This window comes from Manis pentadactyla, chromosome 3 (assembly GCF_030020395.1).
Source record: "Manis pentadactyla isolate mManPen7 chromosome 3, mManPen7.hap1, whole genome shotgun sequence".
Taxonomy (NCBI): domain Eukaryota; kingdom Metazoa; phylum Chordata; class Mammalia; order Pholidota; family Manidae; genus Manis; species Manis pentadactyla.
Genome location: NC_080021.1, coordinates 202,632,146 through 202,658,128, shown reverse-complemented (window position 1 = coordinate 202,658,128; position 25,983 = coordinate 202,632,146). Strand labels below are relative to the sequence as shown.

Below are 25,983 nucleotides of genomic sequence, written 5' to 3'. Positions count from 1 at the left end.
GCTTCATTATAGTCTCAGCATCCCCCTGAGTACCTCCAAGGAGCATATTAGAATTTGAAACATTCCAGAAGTTAAAAACAGAGGCCGGTCCTTTCATATAATTAGAGTTATACCTTCCCTTCCTTTGCTTAATAACTTGGGAAGAATCTGTCTGTATTAATGTAAGTCATTTTATTTGGTCTGGCATGTTCCAAATGACACATTTGTCATTTTCCCATTGTGCATGGTTAGCTGAAGCCATTACACATTATTACCACTTCCAACTTTGTATCTGAAATGCAACTTCTCCCACTGGTGTCATTCCTGTGTTCCAATTTGGAAACCATGGGTAATGTGTTCGTGGGTATGCACACACTCTTCTCTGGCCCTGCACTCTCTCTGGGTCCAGAGGGTCCTGCCAGCAGTGAATGTTGAAATTTTACTATTAATAAACCCTTTATTGAACAGATGTTTGGTTGCTGGGTCCAGAGTGTAGTGCAGTACATCGAGAGGGTCCATTTCTTTAATTCGGTATATTTCTTTGGCTCAAGCTGTCACTCAAGGTTTTAGAAAATTATGGTGCTCATGTAGGACAAAATCGTCTTTCAACTGGTTATTTCCTGTTCAAAACAAAGATGCATTTTGAGGGGTAGAAGAGAATGCCTTTATTTTTTAAGAATTGATACTTTTATGGTAGAAGATGCCTGCCTCCTGACTTGAAGCTGGACGTGAAAAACATATAGAATCACCCGAGCACCAGCTGCTTGTTTTTCTGACATGCCCCCTCTTCTGACAAACCCAGTGTTGTTTATTACCTGCCATGGATTCATCATTTTAATGGAACTGCAAAGATAAGTGTGATCCTTTAACCCCCCACAACTAATTGGATTTTGTATATGTCGTTGCTTCCCACCTCTGCCTGCCTCCAGCCACACGGCACACGGCCTGTACGCACCTGTCAAGTGCACACGGCCCCTCACATGCCTGTCTGCTCATGCTCACAGCACATATGCGTCTCCTCCAAGTCTTCATCCCTGCTCCACCCCTGCACTAGAGCAGGCAGCCTTGGGGGATTAGGCTGCAGCTGGCTTTCCAGCCAGGTTCTTTTCCGACCTGGAAGGGCAGCATTTGGTTTCCACTGCTCAGGGACTCCAGGCTAAGGACCAAGCAAGGACCAGAGAATCTGATTAGAAGGAATGGCATTTAATGGCTGGAGGCTGGAATACAAATCTTTTCTTTTCCTCTCTTTTTTTTTTTTTTTAAACCCCCAAGCAAGAATCTGATGTTAACACTGAGCTCACACAGACTTATAATTGTGCCCCAGGGTGGGGATTGCTTTTTAAAGATTCCTATGCTGCAGATATTTCCATTTTACTTTTACAGCGTGGCAGGTGGAAAAGTGTGCAAAGAGAAGTAATTAGACCGTTTGTTTCCCATGCACTCCTGGCATCAGCTGCAGGAGGCAGCACCATGGGGCCACTGCACTTGTGTTTGAACTTTGCTTTACTGGAGCACTACTGGGAACAGAGGAGACTGACGTTAGTGAGTGCCTACTATGTGCCAGATGCTTTCTCCCTCCCAGGGGAGGCAGGGAGTCCTGGAGGGTCATACTCAGGGAGGTGAAATTGACTAGCTTGGTCACCATTGGGATTTGGAACTAAGTGGCCCTCTGTCTTCCCTTCCTGCCTGGAACCCAGTCTAGCATTGTATAGCCAGAGTCTGGAAGACAATGCCAGGCCCCCTCCTAGAAGGCAATCAGACATCACATTTTGTGCCTGCCATTTGGGGGCCTTTTAAGAACAACCTAAAACTTTATTTTAGTAAGTGGGGGTCTGTCCCACCCTAGAGGGTAAGTGGCATATTTTAGCCAGCCCTTCCTCATCAGTCCCGTTTGTCCATTTGTGCTCTGAGCAGCACTTCCCACACCCAGGCCCGTGACTGGTACTTGGAAGTCAGAGATGAGTAGACTCGTACACAACCCCTGCCCTTGGGGAGCCGTGGAGGTGGGACATGGATCCACCCACGGCCAGCAGTCACCGAGAAGTGCCGTGACATCCACACATGTCCACATCCCTGCTACCCTCTCCAAAGCAGGATTCCATCCCCTTACGCTGCTTTCTCGCCTTCAGCATGCTTGTCACTACTGGGAGGACATTTCACTCTTTCTCGTCTGCCTTCCCCACTGTAAGTAAGCTCCGTGAAGACCAAGATTTGGTCTGCATTGCTCACTCCCATACCCCAGTACCTCCACAGTGCCCGGCACATAGTAGGTACTTTGGCAGTAAATAAATAAATAGATATGTTTGCCAAATGAGTGGAACGATCTGGCTCCCAGTGCAGTGCTGGTGAGGTCAGGACTCCTTGGTGCCTGAATGTGGTATCTGAAGAAAGTCTGTGTGTGGCAGTGTAGTGGGTGCTGGATAGAAAAATGCTTAAAGGCTGTGATGCATGCTTTACTGCAAAGCTTGCTGTATGTCTGTGAGCAGATCACATGATGTCTCTGAACCCTAGTCTTTGGAACTGTGAAATGGACATAACCATCTCCCACCTGCATCCTTTCTGAGACTGCTATGTAATCAAATGACTTAATAGATGTGAAAACATTTGGTAAATAGGAAACCTGCTCCTACTATTTTGGTGAAAGGCCTTTTAGCAAATGTGGTCTGTGCCTGGGTGGGCAAGAGTTTTTCCCGTCCTCTGCAGCCCAGCTCCACCCTTCAAAACCCCTGCTGTTATTTCATTTTTCACTTTGCTCTTAATTTTAAAACCACATTCCCAGAAGTGGGTTATTTCCACAGCCTGACCATGTCTGTGATCCAAAATAGAATCATCTCTGCATTCTGAAGCAATCAATGAACCAATTTTGGGTGAGATAGCTCTTCTGGCTTTTGTTTAAAAGAACAACACTATTTAGGTTTCCAGAAGCACGAACATTTCAGGTGAAGGTGAAATTCCTGCTAATTGCACATATGTTTAAAAGCTGCTTTATTCTGTACCTGGAATGTATAAATAGGTTTATTTTTTTTCTTATTTTCTAGTTCAGCCTCTTTGCCTCCTTCCCCCTTTGAGAATTTGTGTTCCTTCTGTTAAATTGGCTGTGTTTTTGCTTCAGCTGGCAGCCAGTTTCATAGTTATTTTTCCTCTCTACCTGAGTTTTCATAATATCAGCCTCCTCTCAACTTTGAATGCAAAGCAACTATATCAGTCCATAAACAAGTCACAAGATGTCTTTACCAGAGTCTAAAGCTGTAGGCTACAGGGAAGAACACAGTAAAGTGACATCAAAAAAGGGTGTTTCCAAATAGCCATGTATGGGGCCTTAGAAGCAGTGATTCACAAACGTAGCTGGCCTGAGAATTAACAAGCTCCCCGAGGCAAGTCTTAACCATTTGGAGGTTTGGGAATTGCTGCTTTCCTTTAGGATCTCTCTTCACGGCCCCCAACCCCACCCACACATACATACTTATCCACATAAAGACATGACCCGAGAGGCGGACCCACCCTGTCCCATCCTTATTAGTTTGGAGCCTGAGTCCAGGTGTGCAATGTCAACTGACATATTGGAAAGTGGAAGAGAGGTCGGTTCCCATGAGGTTAGAGACGGCTTTTGGAGATGGATCTGGGTTCATCGGACTGTGTTCCTTGGCTGTGACCTTGAGCAGCTCCCTTTGCTTCTTTGTGACTCAGACTCCCTCACCCTTAAACCTGACTCATGGTCCTCACAAGCAGGTCATTGCCATGGCACATCAAAAGTTTGAAAAGTATGGCCATGGAGGTCCCACTGCGAGCATTGAAAGAAAGATGTTACCGACCCATTCTCTTGGCTTGGAAAGTCTGCTGCTGTGCCTGCTTAGTTTAAATTAAAAAGTGTTTGGAAGAAAATACTGGGTCTTGGGTCCTTGTGATCCATTGTAGCTGTTTGAATTTCAGACTTATTTACTAAATATAGTCAATATTCCCATATAGATGGAGTTTCTTTAAAAATGTAATTGCTCCTATCTGGATTTGGCATCTGCATTTTTATTTTACAGCAGTAATAAAGCTCAGGGGTTGGGTGGAATTGTGTGTCCCAACCTCCCTTAAAAATGTGGGGTGGCAAGACAGTTGCACGGCCTAGAGGCCATTGTGTGACAGCATTGTTCCTCATCAGCTGCGTGCCCAACCCTGTTTCCCAGCATCCTTCCCTGATGGGCTCCCCAGGGGCCCTGATGAGGAGGGAGAGAAGGTGGCTGTTTCCAGAACTCATTAAAGCAATTAATGCAGGTGGAAGGGGTGATTTGACAACATGGGAATTTACACTTAAAAAAAACTGTAATTTATTTGAACCACAACTGAAATTGTGTGCTATGTTTCATTAAGAGGTTTCTGATTAAGAAAACAGAAGAAAAGTAGTCCAGCTTTCAGAAATTACCCACCTGTCTAGGTAGGGAAGCTTCACTCACAAGTCCCTGGGGAGGGTTTTCCTTCTGCCATTTCCATCCCCCTGGTCCCGGAGGGTGTGGTGTCCTGAGGTGTGTCTGGACCAAATTGACCTTTATCCTTTCCTTCTTCTCTGTCCTGCTTCCCTCCTTTTTGTCCTTCAGGGCCCAAACCTTTCCTAGGTTTTCCCCAACTCTTACAAATCCTCTCTTTCCTGCAAGAGTCCTTCCAATCTTGGGATTTTAAGTCTACTGTGAAGGTCAAGATGTTCAGATCACCCTTAAGTTCCTTCCTCTCTTTTCCCAAACATAACTTCACCCATCTTCTCACCAGGCTGTCGCTGCACAGAATCTGTGCCACCTTTAGTGTCTTTATTTTTTATTTGTATTTTTAGCTCTTCTCCAGTATTAGGAGCACCTTTATTTATCCAGTATTAGGAGCAAATTTCCCAGATTAGTAGCCTTGACCTGCATCTCTTCTCCACAGTCTGCCCATTGGGGATTGCACCAGCCCTGGCCAGGTTTGACCCTCCAGGCCTGACCTCTCCCAGCACATCTCAGACCACACTTACCCATCTCTGTCACTGCCCCTGCCAAACCGTAGCTGCCGCAAGGCTCTCTGTCTGACTCCCGTCTTGCTCCTCTGCCCACCAATCCATTTAGCATCCCAGAGGTGGGGCAAACTTTTTTATTTGTATCTGATCAAATTTCGTGCCCTGCCCAGTGCCTTGCACTGGAGCTGGAGCTTGTAGGGCAGAGCCGAGCTCCTCAACCTGACATTCAGGCAGCCCATGATCGAATCCCCTTTTACCTGAAGACAGTCCTTTTCTCTGGCTGTTCCCCAAGTGCACCCCACACCTGGCCAGGCAAGCAGTATACCTCCTCTGAAACAGGGCTGTATTTCCCTCCACCTGTTGACACCCACAGCTCCGGTGGGTCCTCGTGCAGACCTGCCCGCCCACCACAGCTGCCCCATCTGCAGGAAGTCTTCTCTTCCCTCTGCAACCTCTGCGTAGTGACCTGCTTCACTTCTGTCTTGGCCCAGATCAGACATTTCCTAGCGTCATCTTGTATTGCTCTGTGGACAGTGAGAACTTTTGAATTGAGGGCTTACAATGAGCCAGACAGTGTTCTCAGTCCTTTCTATACATAAACTCAAATCTCTTGACCGCCCTAGCAGTTGCGAGGTAGGTTACCACTTTTATTGCTTCATTTTGTAAAATTCCAAAGTGGGTCACTTGCCTGTTGTCATAAAGATGGAAGTGACAGATGTAAGCCCAGGATTTGACGACTTGAGAGAGTGTGTCCGTCATCCCAGCCCCAGAGAGAGGTGACATCCCATGATGCTTGAGCCCGGGCTCTGGAGACAGGTGCTGTGGGTTCAAAGCCTGGCTCTGGACTTTATACCTGTGAGGCCTTGAGCAAGCTTCGTAACCTCTCTGATTCTCAGATTCCCCTTCAATACAGTTGTGGTATGAATAGTAGTCAAATGGCAGGCAAGTTACTTCACTTCTCTGTTCAATTTCCTCATCTCTAAAATGGGGATGTGATGGCTCTATAGCACTGGGCACATTTGCTAATCTGAACATTTAATGATTACCTATTAAGTTCAAGCCACTCTTTTTGGGTCTATTTTTCTATAGGATGACACTCTGCCAGGTATAAAATACATTACACATGAGATGCTTACAAGTTTATAAGAGGACACTAATAAATAGGGTCGCCATGAAGGGTCTTCCAGGTGCTGCCGGGAACTCTGCCAGGGCTTCTTGCGAGTCCCTCCAGTGACTCTTGACCACAGTCCCTGGAGAAACGGGTCTGAGCATTTCAGAGAGGAAGTGACCAGCTCCTGGCATGCAGGTGGAGGTGGTGGCAGGATTTGGATTTGAGCCCAGGTCTTCCTGCCTTCAATGTGTATGCTTGTTGCTCCTGCTTTTGGCTGCCTCTAACCAAGATGCCTGACTATACAGCCCTGCACTGGGCTGGCCTGAGCCAGGGTTTAGTAAGTGTATATTTCTTCCCTGATATATTTCCTTACAGAAATGGCTGCAAAATGATGAGAAAACCCAGGAGGACCCAGACAACCCAGGCCAAGGCTGCCTCACCCTTTCCCGGGAAATTTCTCTGTGCATTTTATGGACTAGACTTTATGTACAGAGACAGCAGCCTTTTTCTAGCCTTTTTTTTTCTTTTCTTTCCCCTCTCTCTTGCTGTGCCATGACCTTTGTCAGCATTTTATTTTATACATTGTCTGTGAAAATTCCCTAAATAGATGACTGTGACCTCAACTCACCCGCCATTAGGAAAAGCCCGTAACTTATAAAAACATCTCATTAAATGCCTGAGTCTCTGAATCTGTCTCTGCTGTCTGCCATGTGGACAGGATGAGAACAGGGGCTCCTGGGCCTTGAGTGAAAGGCTGGTGGTCATTATCCCCATCACAGACTGGGCAAATGAAGGGTCATTTTGTTTTGTTTGGTTCATAGGAAACATGAAGAGTAGAGCGGTCTGCCTGGGCTTTTTAAAATCAAGTGTGTGTGTGTGTTTTAATGACCCAAGAGATACGGGTTCGTCTTAGAAAACTTAGAAACCCCAGAAAAACACAAAGGAATAAAACAAAAGTCACTGATAATCCCCTCCACCTAGAATATCACCAGTGATAATTTGATGCCTGTCTTTGCAGTCCCATGTGCCTTTGTATGTAAATTTGTGCTGTATTTTCTACAAAACTGCCATTCTGTGAACAAAATAGCAGCAGCCTCATAGACACTGGAAAGTGACTGGTGGTTACCATGGGGGAGGATTGGGATGGGTGGTGGGGAGGGCGAGGGGGATAAAGGGGTACAAAAATTCCCAATCATAATATAAGTTGGTCACAGGGATGGTAGTACAGCATGGAGAATACAGCAAATGATTCGGTAACATCTTCCTGTGTTGACTGCCCTAGTGGGGGTGAGGATTTAATAATGTGGGTAACTGTTGAACCACTGTTGTATACTTGAAACCAATAGAAGATTGTATATCAACGATACTTCAATAACCAAAAAAACTGCCATTCTGAGTATAGTTATGGAGCCCGCTTCTTTTACCGTAATGATGTATCACGACTATGTTCCCACCTTGATAAATGTTGCTAGAGAACCTGATTGTAATGATTGTGTAATATATCATAGCAGTGATGCATGCTTTAAGTAATTTCTTCCTGTTGGACAGTTTGTTTTTTTGCCATCATGCATATTGCTGCTTTAAGCATCCTTGCACATTAATCTTTAAGCACCTCTAATAATTCCTTGGGCTGTCTTTCTAGAGGTGGCATTTGCTTTGGATAGGCAGAATTTTAAAGCTTTTGTAACTGCTACTAAATCGCTCTTGGGGAAGTATTTGGTTTTTTTACAGCCCCTCCTACCAACATAAGCAGTGTATGAGATGTCTCGTTTTTCCCCAGCCTTGTCAACACTAGATACTATATTTCTTTTCCATTTTTGCCAATCTGATAGACGAAAAAGTATCCTACTTTAATTTGCATAATTTAAATAGTGAAGTTGAATCCCTTTGTGTAGCTATATATACGTTTTGTGTGGCTGTATAAATTGTATAACATATTTAATATATAGCATATATAATCCATATATACACATGTAAATTACTGATGTCCTATGCTCCATTTAATCACATTTCCATGTCACCAAATCTCTCAGTCTTTTTCTTTATCATATCTTCTGAATAGCAAGTTGTTAAGAGATGGTCGATTCATCCACCTTGAATTTGGATTCTTCAGTCTGAGGGTGAGTTAAATTGGAAGCCCATCCCTTGTTAACTGAGAATGCACAGGAAGTGATGAGGGACAAGAATGTAAAGAGTCTTCGAGCAGAATACCACTCATCCATATATCCACTCATGGACTGAGAAAATGATATGGATATAGTCAGATTTTCCTGATGGATGGATGTGCTATGGACATTGATTCCAGATAAGAAAATACCCCATTGCGAACCCATCAAGGCTCATGTTGGGTGATTGTATTTGTGACTCCAGAATCTTGTTAGATCTTCCTTAAAGAAAAAAAGGAAAAGGTAAAGAGACAAAATTTAAAAGAACATCTGTAAAGCAATTTACTTAAATTATAAGAGACTAAAAGCCAGGCTTAGTGGATAAGTGAAGAATTGTGTTAAAAAGGAATCAATATCTTTCTGGATTCTGCTCTGTCTTTATCTTGTGAGTTGTTTTGCAAGGGAATGGTCACTGTTGCTTTCTTGCAAATTTCTTATAACATCATCCCTGAGGACATTTTTTTCCTGTCTTTGATCCTTGTATTTTCCTTTTTGTACAGTCTTAACATACTAAGACATTCAGTAGGAACAATGAAACTGAAGAGCAGGGGCTTTAAAATGTCAGGTTCTAGCCTCTGGGATCCTGGTGTTCCCAGCACTGGAGCAAAAGTTTCCTTCTGTATCTTCACACTGAGCGGTTGGAGAAGGTCAGGCTCATAAACAAGAGAGTGGAGGGAATGAAGAGTTGATTTTTTAAAATCTACTTTGTAAGGATCAAATTAAAGGCAAATGGAAATAGCATGAAAGAACACTGAAAAGGGAAAAAGAAAATACGGCTGTTCCACCGTCCTAACTAGCATCATTTCTGTGCCATCTCCCCTGGCCTTTATCCCCATGCATTCACATTCCCTCAATGGTTTAATTACCTGCTTCCATTCATTTTTGCTTCATGCATATGTGTCTTGTTGTTTCGTGAGCCTTATGCTGAGCTGAATTTCAGAGAAGGGGGTCTTGGGTGGGCTCGCCCACACAGCTGCTCTGCAGTCCATTTGGCTTTCCCTGGGGTACAGCCGCTCAAGGAGGGAAGGTGGCCGCAAGCAGCCAGAGCAGATGGGCCACACTGTGGCAAGCTTTGCCCCAGATCCTGGGCCCCTGATGGGCACACAGATGTCAGGGATACCACAATGAAGCCACTGTTCTCTGAGATACAGTGAGTTCTAAAACATACAACTACTTGCTTATGTCAACATTTTAGAAGAATATAGACTAACAATTGTTGGACTTCTGTTTAAGGGAATGTTTATAAATGACATGTATTCTTAGATGACAGTCACCAGCAGCAAAGTATTTCTGGGGAGTGGAGGGAGAGGTAAGATGAGAAAGTAGAGTTATTGCCTAAGTGTCTGCGACAAATATCTCTGCCTCTGACTCCATGTAGAAGATATATAATCCTTGTGATGTACTTTAGCATTCATTCATCCACTTGGCAGTTGTTTTATTGAGCCCCTCCTGTGTGATTGGTGTGATTTAACACCCTTTTTAGCCTCTATATATCCCACTTATTTGTTAATATGTTTAAAATACTCCTTCGTACTTCAAAAATAATTAAGTGACTTAACCTAAAAAGCACATCATGAAAAAGGTAGAGAGATCAGAAGCCATATTGGAAAGAGCACATGTGTGCATGTATGTATGTGTGTGTGTACATGTGTGCTGGTGTCTTTTAATAGGAACAGTATTTCGTTTTTAAGTGGAATTGTGAGCTTCCTAGCAACTAAGGCAAATAGAGAAACTAGTACATTATTTCAATTCTTCTAGAGAATTCATGGGTACTTCAAGAAAGGTAAAATTCCTCATTGGCTGTCAGTTTCAAGAGGAAGGCGGTGGATTTCAGGAGGAAGGCAACTTCAACTACATTTCTTCATTGTCTCTCATTTCATGTGGAATTGCCCTCCATCTCCTGTCTTTCACATTTGCTGATACATCTGTGACCAGACCAGATTTCCTTGCCTTCTCTGTCTATTGAGAAAGATGTACATAAAATAATGTTGAGTATGTATGTTGAGAGATGTATTTTTAGGGACAGGAAGCAGCTTAGAGCACTCGATGTAAGAAAGGCTGGGTGTCAGGGGCAGGACGAGGCTGGCATGGCAGCAGGGCCATCCCCTTAGGCCTGAGGCACACTGTGAGGAGTTTGCATTTTACGTGGGAAGCAGTGGGAGAGTTTGGGGCAGGGCAGGGATGGGGTCTGCTAGCATTTTAAAAGGATGCTCTGGCCACCCTGCAGAAACTGACTTTGGAGGCTGGGAAGCTGTTGCAGTTAGTGAACCCTGTAAGAAGTAATTAACACAGATAAAAACGTGGTTCAGAGGAAGGAGCTATGAAGACAGAGCACTAATTAGGACTTTACTTTCTCGTGACATTAAAATACGTTACTGGGCTAGACCATCCCCATAGCCAATTTCTGTTCTCCCTCAAAGTGAGGCTGAATGGAGAGGGTCTTTCCAACTCATGTGGCTGCACGTGGCACCAGCTGTGGTTTCAAGAGTCCGGGGGCTCTTGCTTGATTACAGCCTGTAGGTCCCATGTCCCCTCTTTGTCCGTTTTGTGAGGCCAAGACGTAGGGTTAGTCCCTGGCACCTCTGGTGAGAGAGGCATGAATTTGGAGCATCCGAGATTCAAATCCAAGCCCTGCCTCTTATCCTCTTTGTGACCTTGCATCACACTCTTCACCACCACCCAGAGTCTCTTTCCTCATCTGTACAATGGGAAGAATAAAACATGTGGTCATCATTGTAATTTTGCTGTTATCAATAGTATTAACCACCATCTGCTAGGCACCACACCCGGTGCAAGATGCTTTGTGTACATTATCTTATCAGTCCCCACTCTGTCTGCATGACAGCTCCATAAAAGTAGGCACTAATAGTCCCATTTAACAGGTGAGAAAGCTGAGGCCCGGGGGGTTTAAGTAACTTTAAGTCTAAAGTCTCACAACTAGGAAAAGGTGGAACTTTGGCAATGGCTTTCTAGTTAATATACCTTTCACCAAAAAAACAGGACTCCTCTCCTAAGGCACCTTTTTATTTTGGTGCTTTGTGCTATTTTAGTCACCACATGAAATTGGAAGGTAGAGCCAAGATTTACCTAAACTGGAAGATTTCTGGAGGCTGGGGAAGAAAGCATGAAGAGGATGGTTTCCTGGACCAACATGAGCTCTGCTTTGGGAAAAGATCATTGAAAACCCCCGACCCTGTCCCATCCACAGCCCCCGTGGTTGGGGGTGTTTTCAGGCCTTCTCCCATAGACCCACATGACATAGTGCTGCCCCCTGGAGGTAGCCTGATGAACTACAACAATGAGGGACCTGGTTTCATATGAAAAAAGAAACTGCCCACTGCCTCAGGAATTGCAGTTTTCTTTGGTCTAGAGAATTAAACGCACATGTACTCCAAGATGCATATAAAAATATGTTATCACAGTTTTGTTTGTTCTCCCAAAACACAAGAAAAAATCTAAATGTCCAGCAGTAGGAGCATGGGAATTCAGTGGTTGTGCATCCCTGCCAGGGAATGCAGTGGAGTGTGGAAAAAAATGAGCTGAATGTCATTGGACTGGTGAGGAATGATCCTCCAAGTATATTTTTTAGCTGGAAAAAAAAGGCAATACCAGTGTTAAATATGAATCAATTTGTGTAAACATCAGACAGTAGTTTTGTATATGTACATGCACATGTTTACAAAATGCACAGAACAAGCCAGGAAGGACAGACACCAGAATATAGGAGCAGTGGCTGCTGTGGATGGTGGCTTGAGACTTTCGCTCTGGGTTCTCTAAATAATAATACCTAACCCTTTTGTAGCTCTCACCTGTGTGCCAGGCACTAAACACTTGATGTATATTAACTGATTTAATCCTCACAGCTGCCCTGAGAGATAATGCCACTATTATCCCATCTTATGCCTGGAAAACCAGGACACAGACTGATGAGGTCACTTGCCTGGAATTGCCATTGCAGGGAGCAGAGCTGGGATGTGGGAATCGCTGCATCCCGGCTCCAGAGCCGTGGCTCTTAGTCACTGTCTTTTTGCTTCTGTTTCTAAATTCCGCCTGTGTGTGAGGTGTGTACACTTGCGCGAATATGGAAAAACGTGGGATGGTAACCCAAGGCTGCCCTCGTCTAGGGCACTGCTCTTTCTGTAGCCTCAGCTGGACAGATTCCTGGGGGCTGCATGGCATATAGAAAGCTCGGTAAATATCTTATAGTATGAATGGATGAGTAAATGAATAAATGGGTACAAGTTCATGAGAAGGAGCAGGGAGAGGTTATAAAGAAAAAAAGAACATGCAAAAAAAGACAAATGCCTCGAGAAACTTGTCTTGTAGCCTTAGAGACAGATGTATGAAAGTGATGCAGAGCCTGCAGGATAGGTGAAAACATAAAAGTTGTGTACTGGGTGCACAGTCACGGTCTAGGAAGGCTTCCTGGCAGTGGTAGGACGGGGGCTGAATGTCAAATGCAGGGCAGATAGGAGGAATTGTGGATTACATGAAGACGGTATTTCTGATGATAAGGAAATTTGGGAGAGAGAGGCCTAGAGTTGCCCATGCGTTTGTGTCCATGTAGTGAGTGGTTTAGAAAATTTCTGGAACTTGTGTTTGGGAGGAACTGGTAGACTCAGGAAGGGAATTCACATGCATTTAGTACCGACTATGTTCCAGGTACTAAATAGGCAGTTTACATTATCTGAATAATTCTTACAATGGTTGCATTTTAAGTGCAGAAACAGGCACAGAGAGGGTAGGTAATTTGCTCTGTGGCACACAGTAAGTCAACAGCAGGGGCAGGATTGGTGCCCAGTGAGTCTGAGCTCAAAGCCCCAGCTGAGCAAGGTGCATCATCCTTTTCCCTCTTCCTGATCACTAACCTGAACCCGAGTCTTAGACCAGATCCCTTTTCTGAGGTTGAGCATCTCTGTTCCTGAGGAGAGAAAACCTTTCCTCTTGAGGTCTGTGCCCTGAAATAAGCTGGATGACTCACATCATTATGTGTCCTTACTTGCAACTTTTCCGGAACACTTGTTGTGCACATGCCCCTCAGGACAGTAGTCTGATAGTCTTGTGACTGTGTGGTCTGCTTCATGCTTGCACTTTGGTGCATGTTTTGGAACCCAGGAGAACATGCGTGTCTGCAGCATTAACACATCCCGCAGCCCCCCTAAGCTGTGGCCATCTCCAGTCTATTTCTCAATCCTCTGCTGAGCAGAGATCTATGTCACCTAGTCTATGATTTTGGAGTGTCAGAGTCAGCTCTGAAGAGCTGAGTGAGGCACATTTGCTTCCTGAGAGCATTAATCCAAGTAGCAAGTTACTAAGTTTGAAGACATATGCATGTAATTTACATTTCCATAGTCATAACACACTGCCTGAATAGTGATGGTGGTGGTGGTGGTGTCTTCGCCATACCATGTGCTGGGTCTGATTGAGGTTTCTCTGGGTCTGACTTGGTGGAATGCACGCAAGCCGCAGGTCAAGTTTCACCCATGAACACGTGACAACACCCATGGGGGCATAGGACTGTGATGACTCTTGCAGTAGATGCCTCCTAGACCTCACATGTTTTGTTTTTAGCCATAGCTTACTGAATTTTTAAGTGACAGGCCTTGCGCTAATGGTACTCCTCTACCTGAAGAAAGAGTGGAATTATTATCTTCATTTTATAAGTGAGAAACAGATGAATGAACAGAGAGGTTCGGTGACTTGTGTGAGGTGGCACAGCTAATAAGCAATTGATTCCAGAGATGGGCTGATTTTGCAAACTGCAGAATACTGGGGGCAGGCAGCACGTGAGAGACTCAGTGACTCCCAGGCCCTCTCTGGTGCCAGCTCTCTGGTGTTCTCATCAAAGTCATTAACCTCCTCTCCGTTCTCAAGGTTGCTGCTTGCCTATTTATAGAACTGACCAAGAGAATTCCACTATTGCCAGCAATGCAGAATACAAATCATGCTCTACATGTTGGTTTTCATTCTCTCAGCCACCTTCTCTTTGAACTCCTTGGACAAAGCTTTTCTACACCTGGCTTGCCTTCTCAGTGCGGATGCTACAGGGAGGGGGTGGGCTCTGACACTTGCTGAGCTCTTGCTGTGTGGGAAGGCTCTGGATTTCATGCAGGTTGACTCGCTTAATCCGCCCAGCCCGGAGAAGTGGGCTTTCTTCTTCCACGTGTGCTGTTTTGAGAGAGAGGAAACTGCTGGCCCAAGAACTTAGGACTAACAAATGACAGAAGTAGGACTTAAATCCAGTTCTGCTTGAATCCACAATTTATGTTCTTTCCACTTGAATTCCTCTGTTCCTAATTTGAGTGCAGCCTTTCCAGTTAAGTAAGGTGGCTGCCGGATGATTCCTATGAATGTTATGGTTTCTTTGGGGGGCCAGATATTTACTTTCTCACCCAATTAGGTCAACCAGGCTTTTCTGAGGACTACTGTGTGCCGGGTGAAGCCTTGTGTCACCAGGCTGCAAGCATCACAGGGACCTACCACGTGCTAAGCAAAAAAAGCCTTGTCTCTGATCAGGCTGCAGGAGCCAGAAGGATAGGTCCACTTAGTTCTCTCCAGGACGAGCACACAGTAGGCCTTCAGCCATCCCTTCTCCAATGAATAGGACTCGGGACTTGTGGTCTGCCAAGGGAGGGTGCAGAGAAGCCGCAGCCCAGCGGAAGCAGCTTTGGAGCAGCCGTCCTGGAGGAGGGAGCCGCAGGCAGGGAGGGAGGATCAGAAAGACTGGAGGGCGTGGTGGCCTCAGAGGCTTCTGCTCCTACTGCCTGTGCCCTGTGACCCCCTTCCTACGGTGTTCCATAAAAGCCCCCCTTGGTTTCTGGTGTCCTCCATCCTGCATCTCAAACTTAGCAGAAGTTTTATTTGCCAACTGTTCCGGCAGGGGAGTCCTGGAGCATGCTGAAAGAACACTGTACGTCTTCCCCTGCTCATCTCAGAAATGCTTTCTGAAAGCAGCATATTGGAGAGCTGCCATGTGCTCATGATCTCTCCCCTGGGGATGGGCATTTGGCTGTGGAATTTGGGGACCTGGCACCTCCCAGCTCACTCTTCCTCCAGGAGCGGTTCAAATGTCACTGTGTCCTGGGCAGGCCCCCTCCAGCCAGGGCTCCTCCCTGGCCATGAAAGCTCCACCCGTGGCCCCTTTGGTCTGTCAAGGGTATTGGGGAGTCAATAAAAACGAGTGCATGGAAGATTCAGACAAGCTTGGGGGGATCCAGAGGGCCAAATATCCTCTCCCTCTTTTATGCATGTTGTTGTTATCATATATTGAAAGCAATATGCCCTCATTCTGGAACGTTTGGATCATGTTGAGAAACAGGAAGAATAAAGTAATAATCACCCATGACGCTGCCCCCCAGGGAGAAGCACTGTTGGCATCCTGGTCCATCACTCCTCACTGTGGTTCTTTTCCTGTGTAATTTTTCTCTTAGCATAACTGAGATCATACCATAAGAGGTGATTTGTATCCTTTGACCCCACTAAACATGAAAATACATCACATATCCATGGCATTGCAAACACTTTGTCCTAATTTTAAAATGTGATTCTAACAGCAGCATAAACTGTCATTGTGCAGATCCTGTCGTTTACTCAAACAGCCTCCAGTGTCAGGGGGCGTTTGCTGTGCTAAATGACTGTCTCCCTGAATAAACAGCTTCGTTTCAGCTTCCGGTGGATTGTGGGAAAGCGGCATGGCCAGTCTCCACTTCCTCCCAGGGCACAGAGTTTGGGCTCATCTCTCCTTGTGGTTATTCCACTCAACCCCAGACTAGGAAATGTGAAAGGGTGGGATCTACACTCTAAATTCATTGGTATAGGAAAGGAGTCCCTCACTAGCTGTTGGTAGGACTTTCCCTCCATTTCTTTTTCTGAATAATGGGACCCCCCCCTACAAGCCTGATTTCATGGGTTAAAGCATGTCAGGTAGAGAGCAGAGTGTCTGACACATACAGGCCCTTTAAAAAGGTTAAGCTATCGTTATTATTAATGTTTTTCTTCTTGACTCTCATCTGGTATTTTATTGGGGTTGCTGAGAACACACCCAGGTTCTGTGAGGGCTCACAGTGTCGGCATATAGTTGTACTCGAACCTAAGATTTATTACAATAAAAGAGCAAAATGAGCACAGCGAGTACATGCACGGGGTCTGCAGAACCAGGCCCCAAGAAAGCAAGCATCAGGTCCTCTCCCTTTGCAGTCACACGGGAGGAGCTTAGCTGCCCCAGCACTGGGTCGTGACAGCATGTGTAAATGGTGTTGACTGGCCATGCTCATGAGAGACTTAGTGCCCTTGGTTTTATTGGGGGCTGCTCACGTAGGCACCCTCTGCCTGTACCTCATTCCAGACCCCCACATGGTTTGCACGAATAGCCTAGGCATGGTGAGCCCCCTTATCAGTTAGGGGACGATGGGAACACTCAGAATCCCTGTTCCCAGATGCCAGCCGAGCAGGTCTTCCTAAGGCTGTGGTCTTAAGCCTTCTGCATTGACTCATTTCTACACAGTTATGCCGATTGATCATATTTTATCGTTCTTGGACCACTTCAAGATAAGAATGAGACAGATGTCCTCATTTCCACAGGACAAAACTGAGGGCTAGGAAAGGAAGGGGGCTGAGGGGCTGGCCTCCACCATGTGTGGGGGCCCGAGAGGAAGCCAGTTCTGGGTAATGGGGTGCGGTGAGGGTCCTCACTCCACCCATTCTTGCTAACCCATGTATCCCTCTCTCTAGGCTCTGAAGGGCTCTAAGAAGTTGGTGCTGTCTGTGTACTCTGCAGGGCGCATCCCCGGGGGCTACGTCACCAACCACATCTACACCTGGGTGGACCCGCAGGGCCGCAGCATCTCCCCGCCCTCGGGCCTGCCCCAGCCCCACGGCGGCGCCCTGAGGCAGCGCGAGGGCGACCGCAGGAGCACCCTGCACCTCCTGCAAGGCGGGGATGAGAAAAAGGTGAGCTGCCCTGCCCTGGCCTCGGCCTGCCGACTGGAGGCGGAGGGCTTGGGGGCAAGGCTGGCCTGTGACCCCATTCTCCTTGCCACACCCGGCACAGGGAAGCCTCTTAGAGGCAGGAAGAAGGGGCTCAGTTCTGCTGGGGCTCCATTCTTCTCTCTGTCAGGTCACTACTGAAGGGTTTCATTGTGTTTTCTTTTTGACCTGTGCAGTGTAGATTATGGTATAGGTTAAGCTGCTGCAATCAAGAAGCCCAAAGACTGTGATTTAAATTAGATTCTCCCTGACATAGATCAAAGAGGACGGTTGAGGCTGGAGGGGCTGCTTTGTTCCACTTCTCTTTCTGGCAGCCAGATTCCCTGTGTTCCCATCCTCTAGGATATTGCCCCTTCTGATGGTTGAAGCTGGGCCATGCCGGGTCCCCATTCTAGCCCTTAGAATGAAAGGAGAAGAGGGGAGGCTCAGAGCTTCATTTTAAATTAGAGATTAACTTCTCAGTGGGGCAGACCCAGGTGCATGACCCCACCCAGCTGCCAGCACTCCAGGCCCTACGGGGCACGCTTTGCAGTGTGGGACTTGGGTTGTAAGGAGCAGAAATTGGTCCTGGTCACCTAAAAGTAAGAATTTACTGGAAGAGTGTGGGCAGTTCCAGAATTGAAGCTGAGGAACTTGGGGTGCAGCCTGCAGGAGGAAATGGGTTCCCACTATTTCAGCTCTCTGTGGCCTTCCCCTCAAGGTTCGTATTCTGGGGAAGGAGCATACCCTGCTGGCTGGCAGGGAGGGCTGGGCACTTTGACAGAACCACCCAAACTAGGGTCCGGCGGGGAGGGTTTGTCGCCCAGAGCACCATGGGGTGTTGTAACCTGAACAGGGGGGACAGGGGCATTAGTAGGTGCCCCTAGCAAAGCCCTCCTCCCCCCAGACCATGACTGTTTCTTTAAAAAAAAAAAGAGAGATGGTCCCCTGAGTTTTTAAATTTCACTCTGGGTGCTGTTTGCACTGTGTCCCCAGGTGCTCCTGGACCAAGACTGTAACTGATGTTGGGACCCGGACACCAACAGCCCCGAGGCCACACAGCTGGGGGCTCCCGGCCCAGCACCTTCCCCCTGGAGACTCTTTCTCAGCTCCCCTTTCCTGTAGATAAGACCATAGCATTTATTTAATGTGTTTTGTGTCCTTTGCTCAAATGTCAATATGCAGGATGTGGTGGAGATGGCAGCGGGGGAGAGCGGGAGGGAGCTGCCAGAGCCCGCCGGGGCTTCGGGGTGCCAGGGCTGGGTTGGCCCCTCGCCCCCGGCCCCGCGCCCCTGTGGCGATCCCCAGGAAGGCCTGTGCCTGTCGCGTTGGGTCCTTTTCAAGGCCAGCCTCCCAGGGTTGGCGAGAGCTTGCTTTATCTTTTTCTCTAGCTCCCCTCCCTGGGTAGGGCCCAACGCTTAGAGCAGTAATTATCACTGAGAGCTTGCTGCCTGCTGGGCTGGGTGTGGGGCTCTGTGCTTACAGCATCTTGTGAATCCTCCTGTCAGTGTCCTTGTCCGCATTTTACAGGTGAGGAATCTGAGACTCAAAAGAGCTCTGTGGCAACCAGGACCCATTCAGCAGATCACCCCATGAGTGAACACCCATGGCTGCCTGGTGCTGCTGTGGGAGGTGGGAGTAGAGAACTGAGGCCCACAGGTGCTCAGTATTTATTCCATGAATAGCTGAATTAAAGTGAGAACTACTTGCAGACAGCCTGGTCCATGGTAGACCCTCAATAAATGTTTGCTGGGTTTGTCTCTAAGTCCTGTTTGATCAGACCCATGTACGCATTGTTCTTTGCAAAGTTACAGAGAGGATGTGGCCATCTGCTGCCCAACTTGGTATTTTTGTTGTGATCTGAACAACAGCCACTGTGTGCTCTTGAGGACTGGTGCCCAACCCTTCATTCTCCAGGAGAAACAGGCAGGTTCTTTGTCTCTGCCACCTGTACTTCCGGCACGGTGTCCTCATCCTTAGAGGCCAGCAGGTCTCCAGGCCTGAAACCTTGGGGCTCTTTCTTGATGGGGTGGGGCTCACCATTGCCCTTCCAACTTAGAAACATGGAGAACCGGTTTAGGGACATGCTGGTGGGCTTAAAGTTTCTCTTGAGTATTTTTTTTTTAACTGTGGTAAAAACATGTAAAATTTTTCATTTTAACAGTTTTGAAGTGTCCAGTTCAGTGGTATTAAGTACATTCACACTGCTGTGTAACCAATCTCCAAAACTGGTGGCAATATTTCCTTGCTTTTTAGGGATGAATAATATTCCATTGCATGCATATGCCACAGTTTGTTTATCTACTCTTCTGCCAGTGGACACCTGATTTATATCAACTTTTGGCTATTATGAATAGTGCTGCACATGGGTGTGCAAATATTTCTGTGAGACCCTGCTGTTAATTTTGGGAGGTATATGCCCATTGCTGGAGCAGATGGTAATTCTATTTTTTATTTCTAAGAAACCACCATTTTGGGGGCTGTCTTCCATAGAGGCTGCACCATTTTATATTCCCACCGACAGTATGAAAGGGTTCTGATTTCCCTACATCCTTGCCAACACTTGTTGTTTTGTTTTTTTGATAGTAGCCATTTTAATGGGTGTGAGGTAGAATGAGTTTTTTTCCTAATCAGTCTTCACACTGGACCTTCAAATGATACTTAACTGAGCAGTGACAATGCCCGAGGTCCCACAGCTGGGAGGCGGTGGTGTTCAGGGGCAAGGCCAGATCTGTGTCTTTCCAAACCCTCCATCCTAACATTACCCTGTGCTGCTTCCCCAGGGTGAGGAGCCCCAGGGAGGCAAGCTGAGAAGCCTCAGTGGTACTTGCCATGAAGTACAATGTGATGCGTGCTCTGTGAAAGGGACAGGAAGAGTGCTGGGTGTGCAGGGGAGGAGGATCCTGCCAGCCAGAGGTTTGGGAAGGCTTCCCAGGGGAGGCGGCATTTAGAGTTTGACCTTGTGGCAGTGGAAGGACAAGTGGTCCAGAGGGAACAGCATGACGATGGCAGGAAGGTTGGAAGGGGCAAAGTGGGTCTTGGGACCTCCAGTTGGTGTCATTTATGAAACGGGGTTGGAGAGCAGCCCCTCAGGGCTGGGAAGGTGGGCTCGGAGTGTGTGTGTATAAGGCACTGTTTCCTGTAGGCAGCGGTGGGCTCCCTGAGTGTTCTCCTGGTTGGCGAGAGAAGGGGGGTGAAATGGACCCCAGGTAAGCAAAAACCTTCACGAGGTTGTGAAGAAGAAGGGGAGCAAAGCTCATTTTCAAGAGGAGGGGGACTGGTTGAAGTAATAGCCAAAACAAAAAGAGCTCCTGGAGCCAGTAATCATATTTCTGGTTCTAGTCCAGGTGAGCTTCAAAGGTGGAAAATGAGCCTCCAGGGGAAGTTCCTGTGTTCTGGCAGCCCAGCCTTTTCTCTGCGTGGATTTTCAGGGTGAGATTGTTCATGAGCTGGGGGCAGAGGGTGAGCTCATTCCTTGTAAATGGTGTGAAATGGAGGGTGCTTTGAACCTGCATACGGGGTGGGCTTGTGGCCAGAGAGCAGGCAGACAGGGAAAGCCTTCCGGAGGTCTTCTAGTGGAGGAGATGAGCATCCGGGCTTCAGGGGACGTCCCCTTAGTCTGAGAGAGGAGGCACTGCTGTGAGTGGGGTGCAGGTGGGCCATCCGCAGAAATGCAGGGAGGCGTTGTCAGAAATATTCTTTCCCCTGCTTCTGTTGTTGCTCCCATTCGGTTTTTGTCACCCCTTTTTATTGGAGAGGGATTATTACCTGGGTAATGACCACCAGCAACCAGAGCCGTGGAACCCCAACCCCCCTGTTTACCTATGCACTTTAGTCTTCAGGTAACAGTGTGGCTTCCTGGAATCATTTGACTGTTCAGCCAAACCTATAAAGTATTTGCAGGTAAATATTCCCATTTTCCAGATGAGAGGTGGAGTCACAGAAAAGCTGAGTGAACTGCCCAGGACACACAGCTGGTGAGTGGCAGGCAGAGGTAGGGTGTGTGGCAGGCTTAGGTAGGTTGTGAGATTCTCCATTTACTGGGGGGAAACAAGTTGAGAAGAAGTGATGGGCCTTGCCCCACGATTGCCCAGGAGTAAAGGGCAGGCTCAGGATTTGAACTGAGGCCCGTGGGAGGCAGTGCAGTATGCTGTTTAAACGCCCGGGCTCACCAGCTGCTGGCTGTGTGACCTTGGCCACATCATTTCATACCTCCTGCCTCAGTTTCCTCATCTGGAAAATGGGGATAATAATAACAAAGCAGACAGGAGGAGACAGGATTAAATGAGGTAGTGCCTGTGAAGTGCTGAACCACAGTGACTGGGATTTAGGAAACACGGTTAGTGGCTAATGAATTATTACTCATTAGTTATTAGTTAGTATTCATTAGTTATTGTTCATGTGATTAGTGGGGGTGGTATTCTTTGCACCGTGCCGGCTGCTTCTTACAGCTTAGTGTCATTTCCCAGAGGTGAATTTTGTTGCCTGCCCAATGCTGGTTGAATTCCAGCAAGCGCTGGAGGCAGATTTCCCTGTGGGTGATAGGGCTGTTATTACAGGCCTGTGATAAAGATTCCGTTTTATTCCCATGGAAAGGGTTTATGGAGCGGTGGCGGGGAGGTTTGTTTTCCTTCTTGGCATTCTGAGGGGGCTGCTGCAGACCGCCACTGCCATCTGTTTGTTCCTGGGCTCCTCTCAGCCCCCTCCGCCCAGAATCTTTGTGCCTTGGGGCTGGAGAGACCCAGTGGGAGAGGGCGAGCGCCTGACCCCCCGTCACCCAGGGTACTGGGCTGGAGCCTCGGTGTGTAGACCCAGGTCAGATCTGGCTTCTTCCAGGCCCTGAAGGCCTGCCGGGCCTGGTGGAGGTTCCAGAACAGAGCGGCCCACTCTGGCCTCAGCCAGCCTCACTGACCTCCCCAGGTAGGAGTCCCCCCACCCAATAACCACCACTGTCTTAAGATGCCCACTCTCTCTTGAAGGATCTTCAGAGGGGACCCTCTGCTGCTCCCCTTCCTCTGAATCTGTGCCCAGCACAGGGCGTGGTCAGACTTGGGGCTCGGTTAGGGTTTGGACAGAACACCAGCGCCAGCTCACGTGCACGGCCCGTCCCAGCCTTTGGAGCAGCCCATGTTCGTTATTTCTGAGGAGGGCCTCGTCATCCTTCCCAGGTTACACTCGCAAGTTCAGCCCAGTGGCTTGCTCCAGAGGGTCATTTCCAAGAGGATAACAATAGCCAGTGTTTCCTGAGTGCCTCCTGTGCCTGACAGGAGTCAGCTGTGGTCTTGTCTGGTCTTCTCGTGTCTAAATGCTCCAAACATATGGACCTGTTTGTCTCTCACCACAACCCTTTAATGCGGGTGTGGTTGCTTTCCCCACTTTATTTGCTATTGTAATAAACCCTGTTTGTTTATCCACAAGAACCCCAAGGCACAGAGAGGGAAGGTACCTTGCCCAGGATAACCCCCAGCAAGTGTATTGCCAGGATTAAACTTGAACGGCCTCGCTCCAGAACCTGCCCGCATAACCGCCACGCTGTCACCGCTCAGAGACACACACCTTCACGGGAGAGACACCAGGGTGGAGCCGGGTCACTTCACACCTTTCCCAGCCTTGAAGCTGTACTGGGGCAGGGAGGGCAGATCGAGGCAGCTGGGTTGTTTCCCCCTCAGGGCCTGTGGTTTGCAGATCCTCTGTCTCTCTCACACTTCGGGATGACTGCTTGCAAGGCCCCCCAAGAGTTCCGTGGGCCTCGTGGGTGCTCTCCTTCCTAATATGGTCATCCTGTGTGAGGAGCTGGTGCTGGCCTAGCGGAAGCTGGGCCACCTCACTGGGCAGCCCTGTGCCCCAGGGATGTGCCTCCCTGACGTGCCACAGAGTCTGCAGTCTTTGAACCAAACCCTGGAGCGTCACTGTCTGTCTGTCAGGCTCTCTGCTGACAGTGGTCTGCTAGCTGGCAGGAGTCAGCTGTGGTCTTGTCTGGTCTTGTCTGTGCCAGATGGGACGCACAAGAGCTGACATTTATAGTGCATTCACTGTGGGCTGGAGACTAGTGTACATTTGTCTCTTAATTTTATCCTTTCCGCAGTAACCTTATAAGGCAGACATGATTTTCATTCTCCTTTTATAGGTGAGTAGGTTGAAGCACAGAGAGGTTAAGTAGCTTGCCCAGGGTCACACAGCGAGGGGCCCCCTGGGCAGTTTGGATTTGAGTCTGTCCTCTTCATCACTTCTATCCAGGGTGGTTGAATAATTAAAGATACTGTATATAAAAGGCTTCTCCCATGATGAGCACACAGCTTTTGATAACTCTTAGATGAATAACTTTTTGGAAATAAAAAGTTGGTCGATGTCTTCCCTTACCGACACTTGCCCTCCCCTGATGCCTGCAGGCACCCCACCCCTCCGTCTGTGGCAGTCACACTGTGTTCTCTTTGGGTCTTAGCTCTTTGCAGGACATTTTCTGTCTTTTGGGGTGAGTTCCAGCTGTTCTGGCCTCACTTCTTTTCTATAAATTCCCTCTCATACCCAAGGCACACCTAACTTGCAGGTTCCTGCAGGCTCCTTGGTGGATTCTGAGGGTCTCCCCAGCCTGCTCCCCTTCTGCTTATCCTCCCTTGTCTCCCAGCACTCCCCACCCTGGCCACACTGACTTACCTCCACCGGCCTGTGCTGAGCAAGACATGCTCCCCTGCCACGGAGCAGTGGCACATGCTGCCCGGGTCCCTGGGAAGCCTCTCCCCCTGCCTCGTTGATCCTGCTCACCCTCCAGATCTCATCTGAGACATCACTTTCTCCAGGAACCCGCCGCCCGGCCCGCCGCCCCCATTCAGGTCCATTGCCCCCTTCCTGTGCCCACATGGCCCTTGAGCTGCCCCATCACATTCTGATCACGCTGTACTGTGAAGGTCTGCCGAGACCCTCTGTCTCGTTGTCTCGGGTGCAGGACTGTCTGGGTGTCTCCTGGTCCCCTGGTCTGCACTTAGCGGGTGTTCCCTATGTTTGTAGAATGAAGGGCTGCCGAGGCAACACTTCTGTGGTGGGTGACAGAGCAGGAGACCTTTGGGGTGGTGGGAGACCTCCCACTGGTGAGCGATCTATGGGAGGCAGGAGACCCAGGCCTCTGGGGTGGTGGGTTGGTGGTGGCCCCAAGCCTGAACTCAGTCTTGATCCTAAGGAGGCAGGGGAGTGTGGGCCAAGACCCCGGGGCCTGAACGGGCGCTTCCTGGCTGGAGGATGTGGTGAAAGGTGGCCAGTGGAGGCAGAGGGGATGCGTGGTCCCCATGGTGTGAAGCACATGTGAAAACCTGAAGTGCGTAGACACTCTAGGATGTTAGCAGCAGCGGGGCCTAGAGGTCAGCTCCTTCAGCACCTTCCTTTTATTGCACTTGTAACTGTGGCCCAGGGAGGGAGAGAGACTTCTCCAAGTCCACTAGGCAAGTTGAAGGCAGAGCTGGCCCAGGGGATCCAGAATATTCCAGGGGATTCTGCAAACCCAAAGCTGTGTGCCCTTCAGGGTATTTCTCAGAGTTCATGTCACCCTTCCGCACTCAAATGCTGTCTCCTCTTCCTCCTGCAGGTGAACCTGGTGCTGGGGAATGGCCGGTCCCTTGGCCTCACAATCCGCGGGGGAGCGGAGTACGGCCTGGGCATTTATGTCACAGGTGTGGACCCCGGCTCTGAAGCAGAAAGCAGCGGGCTGAAGGTGAGAGGCCGACTACCTCAGGAGGGGATGGGGTTCGCAGGCTGTGTGTGTGTAGAGATGAAGGAGGGAACAGTCTATCGTGGAGTTCTCTGCGGCTAACTTTGGTCAGACTTGAGCAGAGTAAGCCGCACCCCACCTCGAGGACTGGTCCCAGCCTCGTGCATCTAATTCATAGCTCAGAGCAAGCAGCAGGAATCGTCCTCCCACCTGTCGTGCCCTGAGTTCTCCTAGCTGTCCTCAGAGCTGGGCATCCTCCCACAGGGTACTGGGCAGCAGGCCAGCCTAAGCTCTTCCGTGGCTGCTGTTTTGCAAACCCTGCTGATGGCCTGTAATGCCCCTGACTTCAGGTTTGTTACGGTGCATGGAGAGGAAGAGGAGAGAGAGTACAAACTGGGCTGGGGCTGCACAGGGAAGTTCCTGGCTGGCACTCGATCCAGAGCAACCAGCAATTATCAAAATAATATTGTGAGCTCCTGTTTTTAAGAGTGCTAACTGCAGGCCTGGGATTCATAATTGATGTCACACATACCATCACATTGAATCCTCAGGCAACCCTGTGGGGTAGATTGTTACTATCCACATTTTCCAGTTGGGGAAATGGAAACCTAGAGAGATTAAACAGACTTGCCCAAGGTTACACAGTGATGGGTTACAGAGCAGGATTTGAGCCCAGGCGGCCTTAATTGCAAAGCACAGGGTCTTCACTGCTACATAGCACCACCCTGCTGTCAGGAACTTGCTCAGAGCTTTGAGGGGAGGTAACAGTGAATGAGGTGGAGACCGTGCATGAGGACCTGGACCCAGGACACAGTTCACCTAAATAAATGGCAGTGAGTGAGTTAAATCCTGATGCCAAGGGTGCCAAGGCAGCAGCGATGTGGAGTGACCATAGGCACAGATGGCATTTGAGCCAGACCTTGCAGGATGTGAGAGGTTGAAGGGTGAAGGGGCTGGGGAAGGAGGAGGCATCACTGAAGGAGTCACGTGGTTTGACCAGAGGTGATTGGATGGGTGACCAGCCCACATATAAGGCCAGGGACCGAAGCACTTGCTGGGTGTGGGGGGCGGGAGGGTGGGTTGCAAACCCAAG

The 25,983-nt window shown here is 48.3% G+C and overlaps 1 protein-coding gene across 8 annotated transcripts in view; it reads left to right on the top strand.

Annotated features, from left to right (window-relative positions):
• Positions 1 to 25,983, top strand: part of WHRN (whirlin) — an 82,452-nt gene that overhangs the window by 5,568 nt on the left and 50,901 nt on the right. For 7 of the 8 annotated variants that reach the window (XM_036915536.2, XM_036915535.2, XM_036915534.2 and 4 more), the window contains exons 2-3: positions 16,958 to 17,176; positions 24,768 to 24,893. In XM_036915536.2, the coding sequence (XP_036771431.2) occupies positions 16,958 to 17,176; positions 24,768 to 24,893 (345 nt within the window). The remainder of the gene's footprint in view (positions 1 to 16,957; positions 17,177 to 24,767; positions 24,894 to 25,983) is intronic. The other variant, XM_057498974.1, reaches the window with a different exon arrangement.